Source organism: Haliotis asinina, chromosome 7 (genome assembly GCF_037392515.1).
Source record: "Haliotis asinina isolate JCU_RB_2024 chromosome 7, JCU_Hal_asi_v2, whole genome shotgun sequence".
In the NCBI taxonomy this organism is placed as follows: domain Eukaryota; kingdom Metazoa; phylum Mollusca; class Gastropoda; order Lepetellida; family Haliotidae; genus Haliotis; species Haliotis asinina.
In genome coordinates this window covers 10,808,287-10,831,118 of record NC_090286.1, presented here as the reverse complement: position 1 = coordinate 10,831,118, position 22,832 = coordinate 10,808,287, and the positions used below count along the sequence as shown (strand labels likewise).

General features: G+C 39.3%; 2 protein-coding genes across 2 annotated transcripts in view; both read left to right on the top strand.

The window, feature by feature from the left end:
- The window catches only part of LOC137290333 (receptor-type tyrosine-protein phosphatase alpha-like), a 146,823-nt gene that overhangs the window by 107,227 nt on the left and 16,764 nt on the right, over positions 1-22,832 (top strand). The gene's annotated exons all lie outside the window — the stretch shown is intronic.
- LOC137291065 (tyrosine-protein kinase receptor Tie-1-like) lies at positions 525-21,320 on the top strand. Its single transcript, XM_067822342.1, has 5 exons — positions 525-734; positions 1,752-1,979; positions 10,231-10,380; positions 11,436-11,576; positions 21,172-21,320. Exons 1-5 carry the CDS (start codon positions 557-559, stop codon positions 21,318-21,320), a joined length of 846 nt encoding a protein of 281 aa, XP_067678443.1. The 5' UTR covers positions 525-556.

Genomic DNA, 22,832 nt, shown 5'->3' with positions numbered 1-22,832 from the left:
TACTTTGTTGACTTTACTACCCGATATTACTTCCTGTTCAACAACATCGCCAGCCTTTCTCTTGCGTGAATGTATCCATGATGAAATACTTTCTAAATTATTATTTTGTTTTGTATAATGTTATTTTGGCTACATCACAACAGTGCATGTGGCAGGCTACATTATTCTGACTATGTATATTTGTGAATGTATAGAGTATCTGGAAAACGTTATACACTGGAATCTGTCAAACCAGTATCTCTGCAATGCTGGAAGTTGTCAATACCGGCATAAAATTCCAGTCCCGTCCGTGGCTTGTACATTTATCATCATCTCTACAATCATATACGTTCTCCTAACTGGATCATTTCTTCAGTTCCGATGAGTGTTGTTGACAAGGGTGAGTGAGGGAGTGTAAATAATTCATTGAAAACTGGTCATAAGTTTTGGACACATAGTTACGAATACCTGGTACTGATGATGTACTCATCACCAGCTGCTCTCACTGAATGCGTGGAATTCTATCCTTTTATTGCTAGGTACTAGGACTAATGTTGCTGAGAGGAAACCAGCATGGATGAGCTCAAACTTGTACGACCGTCATCCTGCCAGCAGAGCTGTAGACGGAGAAATAAGGGCAAACGAGGATAGATTCCTAGCCCACACTGCGATAGGTCAATCTAGTGCGTGGTGGAAGGTGGACCTGCAGACACTTGTACAGTCAGCTCAGGTTATCGTGTACTTCAGAACAAACTGTACGTATAGACAAATTTACGACTTCATATAAATCAGAATCACAATATGAAATGCAAACTGGAGACCACATACTGAACTTTTACTGGATCAATTCATTGAAATCCATCTTGCTAAAGTCAGTGTGTTAAAACCAAATACGAGGTTGATTTCTCGTTTCAATTCATGTCATACGCTATCAGAATACGATTATGATGTTTACTATTCTCAAATGCCGATTGTCTTTTGCGGTATATGTATTTCTCAGAAAAGCATAATGAGTTTACAACCAAACCTTACATTGAAGATAATGTAAATATATATCGACAGACATAAATTGTAAGTTAACAACGTAAACGCTTTGTTATTACTTTATTCATGGCCTAGCATTCAGTGAGAATTAAATCACTCATGCTGAAGCCATTAAAATATGTAAGTAAGGAGACCGTGCCTAGTGTTCGCTAGTCGTCACATCAAGGTCACGACATGTCAGATATCTATATCTATATCTATCTATATATATCATTGTTGGCACGCTTCATTATGATCTGGGTGTGTGGCGTAACATAATGGTGAAAGCATTTGCTCCTCCTTGGAAAACAGGTTCAATTCCTCACATGGGTACAATGACTGAAACCCATTTCTGGAGTCTTAAAACACGAAGCCAGTTAATCTCTTTGGGCATCTTACTTTTGTCAAGTGCCATTTAACATCTTCATCACCGAAAAGTATATATCTGGATAAAATGTCTCAAAGAACCGATAAAAGTGACATAAAACATTTTCAAAGGATGTTCACCAAACAACTCGCTACCAAATGGCATACGTCTCTGCAGAACAGAAAGATATTTACTAAATACTCGGTTAACCGACTGTTAGGAATAGTCAAGGGTACATAGGGGCCAGGTGTGTACAATGTGACATAACGGCATGTTGTAATTACGCAATGGTTTGTTTATGCCACTCAAACCTGGTATACGTGGTTATATTTATTTTGTTAGACGCAATTCATTAAGTTCTGGGTGTAACTGCTTGTTACAGACAAGAAAAGACGCAATGGCGTGCATCTATACACGTCCGGGACAAATTCGTCTAAACCAGAAGAAGGGAATCTATGCCACACCGAAACAGGGCTTCCTAACGGAACAGACATCCCTGATGTACTGAATGTGACCTGTCCTGGGACCTGGCGCTATCTGACTATCTACACAGATACTGATAATGATGGAGCTGGTCCTATGTTGGACTTTGCGGAAGTGCAGGTGTGGAGTAAGTATTCTCTTGCACGTGAAGCGATAAATAAATTGATAAAATGTATCTGCACACCATTTCACAATAATGTGAAAAAAAGAGACTTTCAATACATGTTTATACTCTTAAACTACTAGTATATGGCTTGCCTTATATACAAACAGTATCACACGGATCGCTTGAACAACATAAGCTAACTCTCCATGAACTTATATGGAAAACAATTACATTCGTTGGCAAAAGGAGTTACATAGTATTTTCACGAAGTCACTAAAAGTTGTGATGTGGTTCATTTCCAAACTCATCAATATTTTGCTGACAATATGTGAATAAGACATTAACGAATTTGTCAATATGTCTCCAGATCGCCTTGATAAAATTACAGTTACACTTGTGAAATGCCGTGGACTGGACTTTCAATTTAGGTATCAAAGTGTGCATATTACTGCAAGATATATTGATATTGGCGAAAGTGGCTCGATTGGTCATCTGTAGTCGACATTTGCGTTAGCGTTGTGTATGCAGCATAATACATATTATAGAAAATGTGATGAGTGAGACACGGGAATCGCATCATCAGAGGATCGAATTTCGAAAGGACCTAACTCTAAATGCAGCTATGCTGTTGTTTCATATCAGAGGAAATGTAGCTCTAAGAAATATTCACGAAGTGTAACGTCTGCCACTCGATTCATCATATAAAATACACAGGCTATTCAAACCAAACAGACAACAGTATTGGAGTGAGTGAGTGAGTTAACATTTACCGTCACATCGGCAGTATCTCAGCCATATCGTGACGAGAACATTTAATTCTGAAATCAACTATACGCCTATTATAAAACCTGTCAACGAATTTACTTTGAATGTTTGTGGACTTACGTACCCTCTCAGGAGGACAATAGTTTTACAATACTTTAACCCCCTTTGATGATACAGCCACCAACAAGCACAGTTACCAATTTAAACTTCCCATAATAAAAAGTTATCTATTTACAATTCTTTTAATAAATCTAATTCTTTTTAAAATCCAATAATTAAATGAGAACTGATATTAGTAAAAAGGTCCTTCATACTACGTGATTTAAAATAGGTATCCCTTGTGATGGAATATTCCACGCAGTCAAGCAAGACATGCTTGACCATGATTCTTTCATCACAAGGGATACAAAACGGAGGATCCTCACCTTTCAAAAGGTATTTATGCGTATATCTGGTGTGACCAATACGACATCGTCGCATAATGACCGCTTCAAATCTGGACTGACAGCTCAAGTAGGTGTAACCAATATACGGTTTTATTTCATGTAATTTATTTATACCTACTTGGGTGTCTCACTTCTTTTGCATCAGATCACGTATATAAGTTCTAATATTCGCTTTGTAATCTGAGTATGGAATAAGAAGTGGTGTCAAAGATTTGTTGAGTGCTGCCTTGGCAGCAAGATCGGCCATTCTGTTCCCTGAAATGCCTACATGGCTGGGTAACCAACAGAAGACGATGTCGCATTGGCCAGTAGCAAGATTATTATACAATTCAATAATGTCAATTAAAAGTGGATGTTTACATGATAAATTTTTAATCGCCTGAAGACAAGAAAGAGAGTCTGAATAGATTATATATTGTTTACGTTTAGGGTGCCTTTCAATATATTGAAGAGCTGTTAATATGGCGTTAGCTTCTGCTGTAAAAATAGAACTGTTATTTGGTAATCTAGAAGATATTATTCTGGATCCAGTGACAGTAGCACAAGCAACTGCGCCACCGTCCTTGGACCCATCTGTAAATAAGGATTTATAGTTTTTATATTTATGTTTCAATTGATTATATTCTTGTTTATACTGTAATTCATTCGTTTCTGATTTTTTAAATGTGGTTAATGTTAGGTCAACCTGTGGTCGAACCAATTGCCAAGGAGGAGAAGAAAGAAGACGGGAAGGAGCTATATATTCCAGCTCAATGCCGGCTGAAGAAAGAAATGGTTTAATTCTTAAACCAAGAGGCGGAACAAGAGAAGATTTCTTTTTGTATACATCCTCATACAGAGAACTGAAAACACAGTTATATGCACGGTTTGACTCACTAGAATATAATTTTGTTACATACTGTAAAGCTAGTTCTACACGTCGCTGCTCAAGAGATGGCTCATCAGCCTCAACGTACAGGCTGTCAACAGGTGAAGTTCGAAATGAGCCAAGACAAAGTCTTAGACCTTGGTGATGAACAGAATCTAAAAGTTTTAGGTTGCTGTCACAGGCTCCACCATACACAATGGAGCCATAATCAAGTTTTGACCGGATCAGTGATCGATAGAGCTGCAGGAGGGTAGCTTGATCCCCTCCCCACCTAGAATTTGAAACGACTTTCAACAAGTCAAGTGCCTTCAGGCATTTAGTTTTGAGGGATTTGATATGTGGTAGAAACGTTAAATGCGAGTCAAAAATTATTCCCAAGAACCTGGCTTCCTTTACAACTTTTATTAGAGATCCATTTAGAAACAGTTCAGGATCTTTATGCGGTTTATATTTTCGACAAACGTGTATACAACTAGTTTTGGATTTAGAAAATTTAAAGCCGTTTTCAAGACACCATTTATTTATTTTATTTAAGCACAGCTGCAGTTGCTGTTCAATAGTATGCATATTTTTACCACGACAAGAAATATTAAAATCATCCACAAATAACGATCCATCAATTGAATCGTTTAAAACTTTTGATAAACTATTTATCTTGATGCTAAAAAGTGTGACTGACAAAATAATACTGCCTTGTGGAACACCCTGATCCTGATTGTAATGATCAGACAGGGTAGAACCCACTCTAACTTGAAACTGTCTGTTATTTAAAAAGTTGGCAATAAATTGAGGCAAACGACCTCGCAAGCCGAAGTCATGTAAGTCTCTTAAAATACCATATTTCCAGGTTGTGTCATATGCCTTCTCAAGATAAAAAAAGATAGACACAGCATGTTGTTTATTAATCAGTGCATTTTTAACAAATGATTCCAGTCGCACTAAGTGATCGACAGTACTTCTGTTTTTACGGAAACCACACTGTATATCAGTTATAAGGTTATTTGTTTCCAAGTACCAAACAAGTCGATTATTTATCATGCGTTCCATGGTCTTGCAAACACAGCTAGGTAACGAAATCGGACGATAATTGGATGGATCGGTATGATCACGTCCAGGTTTAGGTATGGGTACTACTATGGCGTCACGCCATGATGAAGGAAAGTTACCCGATGTCCAAATATCATCAAAAATATTTAGGAGAGTTTCTAGGCAGGATTCTGGTAAGTGCCTCAGGAGTTGATAATGGATGTTATCAGCTCCTGTAGCAGTATCATGAGCTTTATCAAGAGCAGTATGGAGCTCATGAATAGAAAAAGTTTCATTATAATCTTCCCCATTATCAGAATTGAAATTAATAGTTTTCTTTTCTTGTTGTTTCTGATACTGCTGAAATTTAGGTACATAATTAGAAGAGGAAGAATGTTTAGCAAGAGTTTCGCCCAGTTTATTTGCGATATCTGATTTATCGGTAAGTACTTGACCTCCATGTTAAAGATGATTGACAGTAGATTTAGTACCCTTACCTTTAATTTTCTGGACCATATTCCATACCTTGGATATGGGTGTCCGAGAATTTATTTTGGATACATAATTTTGCCAAGATTGGCGTTTGTTCTGTTTAAAAGTACGCCGTGCTTTAGCATTTAAAATGTTAAATTTATTCAAATTATGCACCATAGGATGGCGACGGAAATAATGTTCTGCTTTTTTCCTTGCCTTCCTAGCTTGTTTGCAGTCATCGTTGAACCATGGTTTTCTTATGTGTGGAACTGCAGAGGACTTTGGTATACACTCATCAGCTATGGAGTTCAATTCATCAGAAAAACATTTAATAGCATCAGGAACGTCAATAAAACGTTCAGGTTTAAGCTTTTCAGCACACAGTGTTTCATATAAAGTCCAGTTAGCCTTTTTAAAATTCCGTCTTGATGATGGAGGAACATCAGATGGAGTTACAGCTTTTAATATAGTAGGAAAATGGTCACTTCCACAGAGGTCATCGTGGACTGACCATTCGAATTCATTAAGTAGTTCTGAATTTGTGAGTGACAGGTCAAGAGCAGAATAGGTCCCTGTCCCAGGGTGTAAATACGTATTGGAGCCATCATTATAAATACATAAATCGTTGTCAGAACAAAAGTCCTCCAACAACTTACCTTTAGTGTTTATATTTACACTACCCAGAGAGGGTTGTGCCCATTTAAATATCCCATTATAATACAGGGCTTCGGGAGTTGGTCATAGAGAGCTTGAAGATCTGTTTTGGCAAACATCGAAGACGGCGAAATATACAGCGAGCATAGCGTAAACGCTACATGTAAAGTAATTCTCACAGCAACAGCCTGCATATTAGTATTTAGTGAAACAGGGCTTTGAATAACGTTTTGTCTGACTAGAACGGATGACCCACCAGTGGCTCTATCACCCGGAGGTGAAAAAGAATGATATGCATTAAAATGACGAAGGTCAAATGTATCTGTTTGTTTTAAATATGTCTCCTGGAGACATATGGCTGAAGGTGTGAAATCTTGGACTAATAGCTGTAATTCATGTAAATTAGTCCTCAGTCCTCTGCAGTTCCACTGTACAATATTATTAGAATAAACTATCTTTTGGGGGGATTTATTGGGGATCTACCCCGCACTCTTTTGGAGGGCGACAAGCTATGTGCCCTAGAATGGACGTTTTCAGAAACGTCCATGTCTTCAAAAGACCCATATTTATTAAGCAATTGAATTTTATTTTGCGACCCTTTAGGAGCTCTGACACTTTGTTGTTTTGAAGCATCAGGCTTAGGCTTAGATTTACCTTTAGCAGTTTGTTGTCTATCGGCTGAAGATTGAGATTCAGTACGTGACTGCGAAGATGATTTATGATCAGAAGAAGACTTTGAAGTTCCAGGAAGTGATTCCTCAGTCTGGGATGACATAGCTGGGTATAGAAGTTGTGGAGAGTCGCTGTTGACCCAAGTCAAGGTAGTTTGGCAGCTTGTAGATGATTTTGTTATTTCAGGGCTACGCACAGATGCGTTTGCTACTGTAGCATAACTTTCTGTAAGGTCAGACCTCTTCACCAGTTTTTTTGCTTCAGAAAAAGAGATATTTTGTGTATACTTTATTCTGTTTATTTCCATTTGCTCTCTCCAGATTGGACACTGTTTCGATGAAGATGAATGGTCGCCTGAGCAGTTGGTGCACTTTTAAAAATCACTGTCACAATCTTCTGTTGTGTGTGTCTTCTCACCACAGTGAGCACACACAACAGACAATATACAGGTAGATACACCGTGTCCATATTTCTGGCATTTAAAACACCTTAGAGGGTTGGGGATGTATGTCTCAACTTGGATGTTACAGTAACCTGCCTTCACTGACTTGGGAGCATTTGGAGAAGATAAGGAAAACAGATAGGTATTTGTTTGGATTGTTTCATTACTTTTCCGTGTTGAAAAACGCTTTACATAAAGCACACCCTGATCTTTTATTTCGGATGCTATGTCAAATTCTGACATATCAGCAAGCAACCGATCACGATCTCTGACAATACCTTTACTTGTGTTCAGGGTCTTGTGAGCAGAGACCGTGACCGGAATGGTTGGTTGCTTGCTGCTTTTTCCCACACTCAACGAGCAGGGCACCCGAACGTAAGCGTCTAAGATTCTTCACATCTCCAGCAATACCTTGAATACCCTTAGATACTGCAAAAGGGTTCAATTTTAATGGTGTCTTGTCAGGAGTTTCAATTACAAGGAAACGTGGCCAGTACTCAATCGATAAAGACGGTCTATGGTCAGTATCAACAGGATCAATTTCAAGTTGACGTTTTGATTTCTTGGGGGGGATTTCATAAGCCATGGGTAATGTAAATTGGTTCATCATCCGAGCTCCCCACCCACCACGGAGTATCACAAAGGACAATGCTAAAGCAAGCGGGCCTCCAGCTTGCAACACCAAGGATACTCGGATGATATACTCAAGTAGAATAATCATAAAGTAATTACTCTACCAGATTGGCCCATGAGCCACCGCTTTCTGGGCATACGACTCTAGGCAAATTACAAAACAACAAAATTCAAAATCAAAGATGTTTCAGAAGCCAATAAATCCAAGACCAAAATTTCAATTTCAAATCATATTTGTGCAATGATATATTTATAGTCTATGCACAGGGCTTGGCATGACCAGCCGATTGGTTGAACCGGGCCCATTCAACCTCCCGTCTAGGTGAAGTAAGGGTCGAAGGGGTGTGTTGAGCAAAGGGAACGCAGTCACAGGTCCCCAGTGCCCTCAACCCCCAGACTCCCGTCCTCCACCGACACAGGGCCGCAACCCACGGCAAACGGGTTGGTGGACCAAATATCCCCCCGGGTCCACTACGGGGGTGTCGGCGAGCTCTTGGCGTTACCCAGCACCCACCACGAGGAGGTGGCTCGCCACGGGTGCCAACAGTATTGGAAGGCGTATTTGATCAATGATACTGAATTGGTGACCAATTACAAGCTGCTTAGTAGAGCTCTAGCTAGATGAAGTACCTTCTTTCTAGAATCACTGAATCAGAGAAATGTGGACAGAATATGTACACATGCTTAAAAGTCATGTCTTCTTCTGGTGTGCGAATGAAGGAAATTGTGTCCAAAAGTATCACGGCACATCGGTTAGCTTATTTTAAGTAACCTAACTAAAGGTGTGTCAATTAATATCATTACTGGTGTTTCAACATCTTCCCATCAATGTATCTAGTCATATGTGATCGTTTGATTTATCAGATGAGTATACACAATTATATTAACTAGTTATCCTCCATGTCATATATGATAAAGTATGTGAAGTGGTGGAAATACGTGTTCAATTACGTGATATGTGTTTAAATGCTTCGTGACGCAAGTATTATATACGGAATCACCATAGTACATTGAGGTAGGGTAGAAGCCACGATATTTCTTGAGTTTAAATTGACCAATCAGCTTTCGTGAGTGAAGGAGAGAATAGCTCTATCGAATACTACAGTGCCGGTGGTGAATGACGCTCACAAATTATTTTGACAGTGTTCTCAATTAAAATATTGATAAAATATTACAACATTAAATGCTTGCCTCTCGTGCATTCAAGTGGGCGATTAGGATTTGGTAAGTGCAGTCTGCCTTTGCAAAAGAATTCGCAGAAGTACTTCAGAAACTGTGTTAAAAGAAAAAGAGCCTGGGCTTATAATCATATATGAAGTTAACAGTGCAGATAGGTTATAAAAAAAATGGTGTTGGCTAAAAGGATTAGGCGGGTGTTTTTGTCTGCCCCACTGACAGCACCCACCATTTAGACGACTTTTGCAGTACGACATCACAAAGCATCACGACTGGCACATGACGGCAGTATGCAAACTATTCAGAATGACAAAAGATCATTAAACCAGAAAATAAAATTATTAAACTCTCTTAACCCAGCTTTTGAAAAACAACTACAGATCTAAAACGACCCAGAAACGTCTTGGAATGTTCTACCTTTCGATGTTGCAGGATTCGTTGTTATTCCACATGGTTTTACGTGTGTGACTTTGTTGTGTTTAGTAAGCACCATTTGCCAAAAACAAATGATTAAAATAAACATTTATAAACATATATTAAATGCCGTTTTTTCACTGCAATCGACTCCATTTTGGAGAAAGGTGGACTCATTGTGACGGTACAATCCAGACCGATTTGACTCAAATAATCCACTGATACAAATAAGATTTCTTGTCCACGAATGACGTTACAACACATTCGGCTGTACAGCAGTCAGTGTCAGTAGTTAGTACTGCTTTCAAACTGTGACAAACAGAAATTTAGTGAATTAATTGTGACAAAGATGTGTCGAAAGGCGTGTAACGGTTCGTAAAAATGTGCTTGTAGACTACTTGTACCAAACCCCAGCATTATTTAGAAGTATATCGTTATATACAGGCTTGGAGTAAGCATACTGTGGATAACAAACATGGCTTATTAAAATATTTTCCTCATGATCAAAAGGTTATACGAGAAAGGGTATCTACTCATGTCATGAACGTAAGGTATAAGCATAATGTGTAGCATGTTTAACAGCTTATACAATTCTGTACATTGTATTGTATGTACATCATACATTGCCACGGCCTCACTTCCATATGTGTTACCTCCTTTTACACTTATTATTGTATTATTGTTATCCGATATGTTATTCAGTCTGTACGGCGGGAATGTACGGTCCAGATTGTACCAGAAACTGCAGCTCCAGACATTGCAAGGTATTCTCTTCGACGTGTGATGATATCACTGGGACCTGTCCTGCTGGTGGATGTCAGAACGGATGGATAGGGGTGGACTGCTCCACAGGTAATGTAATGTCCTTTCACGGTGCATTATTTAGCAGTCAGCAGATAGTCGACTTGCCTTCAAGCAATGTCGATATATATCCTAGCAGGTACACTCCACCAAGAAATAGTGTTGTGGGAATTTTCTGGGTCGATGAGCAGCCTTGTATTTCAATGTCAGGTTCAGTCAACGAGAGAGTCGTTTCCGGATGTTACTTTATTGTGCCATGTTGATAGATAGCTAAAACAATTAGTAACAGCAGATGCACACAACTTGATAAAACGCAAACTGGAATTGTGCTTGTGTGGCGATCATAATGACAATGTAAGAAAACATCTGGTAAATATGAATGTATTTGCAAGATGCGAGAGACATGCTTTATGGAAAGATTTTGTAAAACAACAGAACAAAGCATGCTTACGTGGATCTTTACTGGAAATACAGATACAGGATGGGTCCGGTCCCAGCAATTTTTCATAGTTTTTCTTCAAACTTCACCAAATAGGTTATGTAACAAATAGTTGCCACGGCCGCTGTTGTAACCAGGGCGACCTGAGAGTACATGGTTTTTATTTCATACCGCAGTGTCGATTTTATAAATGTACGCATTTTGAATACAAACACGACTACCTTTGTCAACAATTTCCGCAGTGTCTAGATAGACCGATGTTTCAAAACCAGCTGCTATGTTGTGTTCTGTGTCAGCACACCATTGTAATACTTACAATATCTGATTCGTGCATCGAAGAAGTATGGCGAGGTAGCCCAAGCGACTTACCTACCTACCTACCTACCTACCTACCTACCTACCTACCTACCTACCTACCTACCTACCTACCTACCTACCTACCTACCTACCTACCTACCTACCTACCTACCTACATACCTACCTACCTACATACATACATGTACAGAAACAGATGCTGGTAGTTCCTTGTGACAATTCTTAGATAGTTTTATGAAGATTTTATGATCAGGTATGATAACTGACTTTGACCAAGGTTTATTCTTATAGCGTTTACGAGTACATAGACTTTGACAGAGTGTTATGTTGCTTTTTTCCATGTCGTACTCAGCATGTGGCTCTGGAAAATACGGAGCTAACTGTGCCAAGGACTGCAGTTCACGACAGTGTATGACGTTTTCGTCAACATGTGACCGATTCAGTGGAGCCTGTCCTGCTGATAGGTGTAAGGATGGATGGACGGGTGTGGACTGTACTACAGATAATGTGAGGGACATTAATGACTTAGTCTGGTATCACATAATATCTATCTACCTGGCGTAATGAATATGCGACTCACATATCACTCTATGTTTAAGAAATACGGCATCCGTGAACGGCCACCTCCTCGTGGTGGGTGCTGGGTCACGACAAGAGCCGTTCAAAGCCCCGTGTGGACCCGGGTCAACTAGGTCCATAGCACCCCATTGCTGGTTGCAAGGAGCAACCGAATTGGGCAACCTGTTTGCCGTGGGTTGCGTCCCGTGTCGGTGGAGGACGGTAGTCTGGTGGTTGAGGGCTGCAGGAGCCTGAACCGTGTTCCTGTTGCTCAACACACCACTTTGGCCCTTACTTCACCTAGACGGGTGGTAGAATCGGCCCGATTCTATCAATCGGCTGGTCACGCCAAGCCCTGTGTGTATGGACTATACTTATTTGTCATCACACAAATTGGATTTATTAATGTTAACCATTGGGTCTTGGTGAAATTGTTCATAAAAGATGTTTAAACTTTTGAACAATGATGTTTTGCACTTTGCCTAGAGTCCTAAGCCAGAAGGCGGTGGCTCATGGACCAATCTGGTGGATTTGTTGTTTGTAACACTTCTGCTGGAGTATATCATCCGAGTCTCGTTGGTGCTGCAAGCTGGAGATCCGCTTGCTCTAGCATTGTCCCTGTGATACTCCATGGTGAGTGGGGAGCTCGGATGATGAAATGAAAAAAACAATAACCATGGCGTATGAAACCCCTACAAAAAAACAAAGCGTCTCCTTGAAGAAGATCATACTGATACTGACCTTAGACTGTCCAATCCTACTGAATACTGGCCACGTTTTCTAGTTGTTGAGACTGAACATAGAACACCCTTGAAATTAAACCCTTTTGCTGTGTCGAAGGGTATCCAAGGCATTGCTTGGGACGTGAAAAACATCAGAAGATTACGTTCTGGTGCACTCTTGATTGAGTGTACCAAAAAGCAACAGTCAACAAACCTGTTAAACACTAAGACATTTGTCGGCATTCCCGTCACCATCACGGCACACAAAACGCTCAACACGAGTAAAGGAATTGTACGGGACCGCGATAGATTACTCGCTGACATGTCAGAATTAGATATTGCCTCTGAAATGAAAGATCAGGGTGTTCTTTATGTGAAACGATTCTCAACTCGTAAAAATAATGAAACTGTCACAACCAACACTTATCTGTTTTCCTTTTCCCTACCTTCTGCTCCAAGATCACTCAAGGCCGGCTATTGCAATCTAAATGTTGACACGTACATTCCGAATCCTGTCAGATGCTTCAAATGCCAAAAATTCGGACATGGTGTAAATTCTTGTACATTATCCGTTGTGTGTGCTTGCTGTAGTGAAAAGACACACACAACAGAGGATTGTGACAGTTCTGTTACAAAATGCACCAACTGCTCAGGGAATCACCCGTCTTATTCTAAAGAGTGTCCTTTGGAAACAGCAAATGGCAATAAATAAACTAAAGTTTACACAAAACATCAGCTTTGCTGATGCAAAGAAACAAGTGTTAAGCTTAGAACAAACAGAAAGCTATGCTTCCATTGCCGGAAGAGCGCCAGAAACAGCATCTAGAGTACCTACAGTATCCACTAGCTGTCAGACAAACTTGACTTGGGTCAAAACGGATTCCCCAAACCTTTTCTCACCCGCTACATCTACTCAAACACGAGAATCACTTACTGGTACGTCCCAAATACAATTAGAAACATCCCCTGATCTAGAAACATCTTCTCTGTCATCGACAAAGTCTCAGCAAAGTCTCAGTAAAATTAAAGGTAAACAGCAAGATTATTCAAAGAAACTGAGTGGGAGAGCCCCGAAAGGGTCACAAAATAAAATTCAGTTATTCAATAAATACGGATCGCTTGAGGATATGGACGTGTGTGAAAACGTCCATTCTAGGGCTCACACCTTGTCGCCCACCAAAAAAGTGCGGGGTAGATCCCCAATAAACCCCCCAAAAAGATAGATTATCAGAATAATCTTTTACAGTGGAATTGTAGAGGTCTAAGGACTAATTTTAATGAGTTGCAGCTCTTAGTCCAGGATTTAACACCATCAGCTTTCTGTCTGCAGGAGACCTATTTAAAACAGACAGATACTTTTGACCTGCGTCATTACAAGGCATATCATTGTTTTTCACCTCCGGGTGACAGGGCCACGGGAGGGTCTTCCATCCTAGTCAAACAGAACATTATCCATAGCCCTGTTTCACTTACTACTGATCTTCAGGCCGTTGCAGTGCGACTAACTTTGCATGTTGCGTTTACATTATGCTCTCTCTATATTTCTCCGTCATCAACGTTTCACAAAACCGATCTTCAAGTGCTGTATGATCAACTCCCGAAGCCCTGTATTATAATGGGAGATCTGAATGGATACAACCCTCTCTGGGGTAGTGTAACTACAAACACTAAAGGTAAATTACTAGAAGAGTTTTGTTCTGATAATGATTTATGTATTTATAATAATGGTTCCAACACATATTTACACCCTGCTACAGGGACGTATTCTTCTCTCGACCTGTCAATCACAAATTCAGAATTACTAAATGAATTTGAATGGTCAGTGCACGATGACCTCTGCGGAAGTGACCATTTTCCTACTATTCTAAAGCCTGTAACTCCATCAGATGTACCTCCATTATCAAGACGGAATTTTAAAAAGGCTAACTGGGCTTTGTTTGAAACACTGTGTGATGAAAAACTTAAACCCGAACGTTTTATTGACACTCCCGATGCTATTAAATGTTTTTCGGATGAACTAAATTCCATAGCTGATGAGTGTATACCAAATTCCTCTGCGGTTCCACACATTCGAAAACCATGGTTCAACGATGAATGCAAACAAGCTAGGAAGGCAAGGAAAAAAGCAGAACATTATTTCCGTCGCCATCCTATGGTGCATAATTTAAATAAATTTAAAATTTTAAATGCTAAAGCGCGGCGTACTTATAAGCAGAACAAACGCCAATCATGGCACAATTATGTATCCAAAATAAATTCTCGGACACCCATGTCCAAGGTATGGAACATGGTCCAGAAAATCAAAGGTAAGGGTACTAAATCTGTTGTCCATCATCTTAAACATGGAGATCAATTACTTACTGATAAATTAGATATTGTGAATAGACTGGGCGAAACTCTCGCTAAACACTCTTCCTCTTCGAATTATACACCTAAATTTCAGCAATATCAAAAACAACAAGAAAAGAAAACTATTAATTTCAATTCTGATAATGGGGAAGATTATAATGAAACTTTCTCTATTCATGAACTCCATACGCTCTTGATCAAGCTCATGACACTGCTACTGGAGCTGATAACATACATTATCAGCTCCTGAAGCACTTACCAGAATCCTGTTTAGAGACGCTCTTGTCAATTTTTGATGATATTTGGACTTCCGGGAAAATTCCTTCTTCATGGCGTGATGCTATAGTATTACCCATACCTATACCTGGACGTGATCATACGGATCCATCCAATTATCGTCCGATTTCATTAACTAGCTGTGTTTGCAAGACCATGGAACGCATGATAAATAATCGACTTGTTTGGTACTTGGAAACAAATAACCTTATCACAGATATACAATGTGGTTTCCGTAAAAACAGAAGTACTGTCGATCATTTAGTGCGTTTAGAATCATTTGTGAAAAAACGCGCTGATTAATAAACAATATGCTGTGTCTATCCTTTTTTATCTTGAGAAGGCATATGACACAACCTGGAAATATGGCATTCTGAGAGATTTACATGATTTCGGTTTGCGAGGTCGTTTGCCTGAATTCATAGGCAAATTTTTAAATAACAGACAATTTCAAGTCCGAGTGGGTTCTACCCTGTCTGATCATTACAATCAGGATCAGGGAGTTCCACAAGGCAGTATTTTGTCAGTCACACTTTTTAGCATTAAGATAAACAGTCTATCAAAAGTTTTAAACGATTCAATTGATGGATCGTTATTTGTGGATGATTTTAATATTTCTTGTCGTGGTAAAAATATGCATACCATTGAACGACAACTACAGTTGTGTTTAAACAAAATTAATAAATGGTGTCTTGAAAACGGCTTCAAATTTTCTAAATCGAAAACTAACTGTATACATTTTTGTCGTAAATATAAACCACATAAAGACCCTGAACTATCTCTAGATGGAACACCAATTAAAAGTGTGAAGGAAGCTAAGTTCTTGGGTCTCATTTTTGACTCACACTCAACGTTTTCACCGCATATTAAATCACTTAAGACTAAATGCCTGAAAGCACTTGACTTGTTGAAAGTGGTCTCAAATTCTAAATGGGGAGGGGATCAAGCTACCCTTCTCCATCTATATCGATCTCTCGTGCGTTCTAAACTTGATTATGGCTCTATTGTCTATGGTGGAGCCTGCAAAAGCAACTTAAAACTATTAGATTCAGTCCATCATCAAGGTTTTAGACTTTGTCTTGGCTCCTTTAGAACTTCACCTGTTGACAGCCTGTATGTCGAGGCTGGTGAACCATCTCTTGAGCAGCGATGTATAAAATTAGGTTTACAGTATGTAACAAAACTATATTCAAATGAGTCCAACCCTGCATATAACTGTGTTTTCAATCCCCTGTATGAGGATTTATACAATAAGAAGTCTTCTCTTGTTCCGCCTCTTGGTTTACGAATAAAACCACTTATTTCTGCTGCCAGCATTGAGCTGGAAAACATAGCTCCTTCCCGTCTTCTTTCTTCTCCTCCTTGGCAGATGGTTAGGCCACAAGTTGACCTAACATTAACGACATTTTAAAAATCAGAAACGAATGAATTACAGTATAAACAAGAATATAATCAACTGAAACATAAATATAGCAATTATAAATCTTATTTACAGATGGGTCCAAGGACGGTGGCGCTGTGGCTTGTGCCACTGTCATTGGATCCAGAACAATATCGTCTAGATTACCAGATAAGAGTTCTATTTTTACAGCAGAAGCTAACGCCATACTAACAGCTCTTAAATATATTCAAAGACACCCTAAACGTAAACAATATATAATATATTCCGACTCTCTTTCTTGTCTTCAGGCCATTAAAATATCTCTTGCAAACATCCACTTTTAATTGAAATTATTGAATTGTATAATAAGCTTGCCACTGGCCAATACGACATCGTCTTCTGTTGGTTACCCAGCCACGTAGGCATTTCTGGTAACGCAATGGCCGATCTTGCTGCCAAGGCAGCACTCAACAAATCTGTGACACCACTTCTTATTCCATACTCTGATTATAAAGCTAGCATTAGAACTTACATCCGTGATCTGATGCAGAAGAAGTGGGACACCCAAGTAGGTATCAATAAATTACATGAAATAAAACCGTATATTGGTTACACCTACTTGGGTTGTCAGTCCAGATTTGAAGAGGTTATTTTAAGACGATGTCGTATTGGCCATACTAGATATACCCATGTGCACCTGTTAAAAGGTGAGGATCCTCCGTTTTGTATCCCTTGTGATGGGAGAGTCACGGTCAAGCATATTCTGCTTGACTGTGTTGAATTCTCCATCACAAGGGATAAATATTTTACAGTTAAAACAATGAAGGATCTTTCTACTAGCGTTAATTCATTTTTAATTATAGGTTTTTTAAAAGAAATTGATTGTTTGATGGAATTTTGAATGTTATGCTGTGTAAATAGATGTATTTTAATGATTGGTAGATTGGATTAGTAACTTGAATTGTTGGTGGCTGTACCTCAAAGGGGGTTGAAGTATTGTAAAATTATTGTCCTCCTGAGAGGGTACGCACGTCCACAACACTCACAGTAAATTTAAGTCTACCACGATTTTAATCGTAGTATTCATGTGATTTTAATTTCGGCTAACTTTTCATACAATCGCCAGCAGCTGAAGGGATAGTGTAAATCCAACTAGGGACCATGTAGGTAGCAAAGGTACTGTAAGTCCCCATGGTTCCTAGTGTGGTGATCTACCTTCTGTTTATGGCGATCCATAGTCTGTTTTTATACTGTATTGTCTAAATAGTGCTATTAGTTTTAACTTTCCATGCTAGTTTTAATTGAAATTGTGATATTCTAGTTGTTTTACTGTCCTTCGTCGACAGGTTTTTATGATGTATATATGCTCTTTTTCATTGTTGAATGTTCTCGTCACGATATGGCTGAGATATTGCCGATGTGACGTTAAATATTAACTCACTCACTTAAGAAATACAGTTCGCTTTACCACCTATATAATAGTTCAGGGCGAAAGTGTGCTTTATTACAATATACTTGGTGGTAGAGCGAACTGTATTTCATTTCTAAGATGCCGTATCAAATACTTACCGACGATCAATACAATTCACAAAAGAAAAAATAAAAGAATGATGTTGTGGAAGGCATAAATGTACCGTGCATGGTCCTCGCTTACTTAGGCTTACTTACAGGCTGTTCTATTGATGTGTCAGACACCCCATGTTAAGACACACTCTTCCGTTGAAACAATCGAGAACACGTTTCAATATTGTTTACGTTCAGGTTAAATATCTTTTCTTTAATATTTCAAATGCATTTGTGATTTTCGTAAACCGAATGGTTGCAATTTTAGTTCTAACATATTTTTAATCAGTACATCTGGATCAAGATGACATGTCACGTGATATACCACGAATGTTGACATGTGACTGTGTCGAGTCAAGTTGAGGCGTACTTTCCGTCGAAAATGTTGATGGATATATTTCCACCGGATAGATTTCGCTGACTGGAGCAACTGTACACAATGAAATGAGTGCTAACCGAGTTAGTAGCACTGTATGAAACTGCAGTTTGCAGTGACAACTGACGCGAATGGTCTGGGGCGAGGTAACCTGACGTGAAGCGACGTGATCATATGAAGAACATGGCGGAGACAGTGCTTAAGCAGGCGTGTTGTTGGACTGTAGAATATTACTGAAAACCATTCGCTGAGCAACTGAGGGTGTTGTTATGTAACCTTTTTAACGACTGTTTGTTCCTGTGACCAGTAACTGACATGATTCCCAGTGCACCAACTTCGGCCTCGGGCAACGTGTAAGTGCTGTAGAGCGGGCACAGTAGTTTGTGTACATTTGTGATAAACACGCTGCTTTGGAGATTGTTGACATCATTGTTTTTAGAGTATTGTCTTCCATGGATTGCTGGGAATACCAACGATCGGCGTAGGCTTTGATAAGGACGCTGAAGGAAAGAAGTATTTGATAGATTTCATTTTTTTATCAAGGTACAGACAGAGGCTTTGTACGGGGCAGTTCGCATCCTTTGTCTCGTACATCCGTGGCTGTTTAGACTTTTTACGGCTGTCAATGCCATGATGAGTCTTGTCGGACTCATTGTATGTCGTGCGGAAATATTTAGCCCCAGTATCATCTTTAGCCAGCACAGAAGAATCCCGAAGACCTTCAACTCTACGACGGCCAAAATGAAGGGTTACTTCGAACCAGACTTTTTCTGACCAGACTAAAGGAGACATCTTAAATGTAAACACTATATCATCTTTTCAGACACTCTGTCTTGCCTTCAGGTTTTGAAAGCTCTTTCTGATAAACATCCACTTTTAATAGAAATTATTAAATTATATATTAACCTTTCTACTGGCCAATACGACATCGTCTTTTGTTGGTTACCCAGCCATGTCGGTATCTCTGGTAACACGATGGCCGATCTTGCTGCTAAGGCAGCACTCAACAAATCTGTGCCTGGACTTCTTCTCCCATACTCTGATTACAAAGCTAGCATTAGAACTTACATCCGTGATCTGATGCAGAAGAAGTGGGACACCCAAGTATTTATAAATAAATTACATGCAATAAAACCTTATATCGGTCACGTCTACTTAGGTTGCCAGTCCAGATTTGAAGAAGTCATCATGTGACGATGTCGTATTGGCCACACTAGATATACACATGAATACCTGTTGAAGGACGACGATCCTCCGTTCTACATCCCTTGTGATGCAAGAATCACCCTCAAGCATGTCTTGCTTAACTGTGTTGAATATTCAATCACAATTAATAACTATTTTAAATCACGAACCAGGAAAGGATCGTTTTAATAATGTTAGTTCTAGTTTAAGTATTGCATTCTCAAAAGATTTAGATTTGGTAAATGGATTGAAATAGATACATATTTTATGATTGGACGTTTGAATTAGTAACTTCGAGTGTTAGTGGCTGTATCCTCGAGGGGTTTAAAGCACTTTAAAATCATTGTCCTCCTGAGAGGGTACATCCAAAACATTCAAAGTACATCAAAACGTTCCACTGTTTTTAATCCTTCCTTTTTAATATATGGCTAGATATGACGAAATTGCTAACGGCTGAAGGGATGATGTAAATCCAGCTAGGGTCCATGCAGGAAGCAAATGTACTGTAAGTCCCAATGGTCCCTAGTATGGTGATCCACCTTCAGTTGTTGGTGATATATAGCTCGTATTTCATATTGTCTTGTCCAAATAGTGATATTAGTTTTAACTTTCCACACTAGTTTTAAATTTCAACTGTGATATTCTAGTTGTGTTACTGTTCTTTAACGACAGGCCTTTATGAAATAGATATATTCCATTATGAATATATATATTCTATGGCTGATATGGTACGATATGGCAGAAATATTGCCGATGTGACGTTAAATACTAACTCACTCACTGTCGGGGGACTGATTCGAGAGTGTGCCTAGCCGATGCGGAAACCCCATCTTTATTTTGAGTAAGGCTAGCATCCGGTTACTAAGGTTACGTTCGAATATGATGGGTCCGGCTGGAATGGCGCAGTGACGACAACACATTGTGACGTAATGCAAACAAGTGGACTCTATCGTCTGATAAAGTATTGTCGGCGCCTTTGATCTCTCACCGAAACATCTTAGAAATTTCCTAGAAACAGATGCTGGTAATTCCTTGTGACAATTCTTACATCGTTTGATACTGATTTTATGAACATGTATGATAATCGACTTTGACCAAGGTTTATTGTTGTAACCTTTATCAGTATATAGACTTTCACATAGTGTTATGGGCTTTTTTCCATATCGTATTCAGCATGTGGTTCTGGAATATACGGTGCCAACTGTGCCGGAAACTGCAGTTCTCGACACTGTAAGATGTCTTCCAATGATTTAAATGATGTCGTTTTCCCTGTTTAAAGCCTATTAGTACCAGTACCTCTATTGGGGTGCATTCTCTAATCCCAGTAAGCGTACATTGTTTTTGTATGCGACATGGGTTGAAGGGGAATAGAGACGAAACCGGACATATACTACATACATACAATAATAACAATGTAAGACGTGTGAGCCATAATTTGAATTCATCAACATGCCCGAAAAGACCAGCGTACCAGATGAGACGATAAACAATACCTATGTGACAATGCATCAGTGTTCAAAGTGACAATACCCGCGAAGATGTAATTGCCTCGTTGAAACAATGATATATGCCGAGGGTGACCACCTCTAGCAGCAATGCACACCCTTACTCGCTGTCTCAACAATGTCGTCAGGTGTCAAATGACATCATTTGGAATCCTGTTCCACTCGTTCCTCAGGGCGTCTGCGCGTTCTTGTCGGTTCGCTGGGGCTCGGGGTCATCTTCTCACCTAGCGATTCAGGTGATCCGACAAGTTCTCTATGGGATTTAAGTCGTGTGAGAGTGCTACGGAAGAGTTCCCTGTTGCTGCTGGCGATGAGATGGTAGTGCCACGTACAGAGAAATGCAATCTCTGTATCTCTGAGCGTTCACGTTTTCACGTATTACTGCCGTTGATTTCCACAAATTCCTCAACATACCATCACACCACCTCCTCCAAAATGATGCACTTATTGGACGCCGTTCGGAGCTAGTCTTTCACCCTTCCAAGAGGATATTTGCAGCCGACCATCATTATGGAGTGAATGACTTATAATTTAAATAAGGTGATGCTTGTGTCTCAGGACATTTCCCGAGTTTGACTTGACCAATCAGCTTTCATTTGCGAAAGAGAAAATAGCTGTATCGACTTTTACAGTGCCGGTTATGAATGGAGCTTACGTCACATCAAAAACATATTTTGACAATGTTCTCAATTAAGACATTAACAAAACATTAAACCAACTATTGATATTGTTTTACTTTCAATGCACTCAAGTAGGAGATTAGTATTTTTTAATTTTAATCTGTCCGTGCAAAAGAATACCCAGAAATACTTTAGAAACTGATTCCATGTGGTGTAAAGAAAACAGCAGGCCTTATAATATTATATGCAGTTACCACTACATATCGGTTACAAAAACAGGTGTTCGCCAAAAAGATTATAGGCGTTTTTGTTTTTTTTCTGCCCCACTGACAGCACCCACCATTTATATGACTTTGTAGAATGACATCACACAACACATGATGGGGACATGTAAATTATCCAGACTACCTAAAGATCACTGAAGGCGAAAATCAAACTGTTAAACTCTCCTTACCCTGCTTCCGACAAACAACCTTTCGCTGATGCACTTTTTATTGTCTCTATAATGTTAAATTGCATAGTTTCAACAACGTTTGACATGTGTGACTTTATTGTTTTCACTCAGTAGCATTCCCCACAGATAGATGACAGACATTTATAAGCATGCAATAAATGCCGTTTATTGACGTCATAATGATGCAGTCGTCGTTTATCGACTTCAGTTTGGAGAAACTAGGACTCACTGGGACTATGCATGCTAGCCCATTTTGACTCGAATAATTCAGTGGAAAAAATCAGATTTCCTACTTATAGAATGTCTTCGCAACACGATTATTTGTACACTTGTAAGTACAAGTACTGTTTTGAAACTGTGACAAACTTAGGTTTTGTAAACATAATGTGATAAGGGTATTCAAGAAGAATGGTGTTGTATCCAGAGTCGATCCAGTGTTAATCATACGGTTGATACTGTTCTATGTCCTGGACGTTTATGTTTTGGAAAATTATCTTCTCCATATCTAAGTACCAACTTTGGAAATTGCTGTATAATTGCAGAGTTTGGTACACCAAAGTAAGACTTGTTCTTGTGTGACAGATCAGATATTGTAGGAACGAGAAACACTTATTTACGCACCATATGTCAAACGTGCAGAGGAGTGTTTGAGTTTGTTATTCTTGATAAGACTTGGATGAATACAATAATATCACTGACGAGTCATGTTCCAGAAGACCGCCTTTAAGGAAAGGAAATCGATTCATTGTGCTTTCTGTAG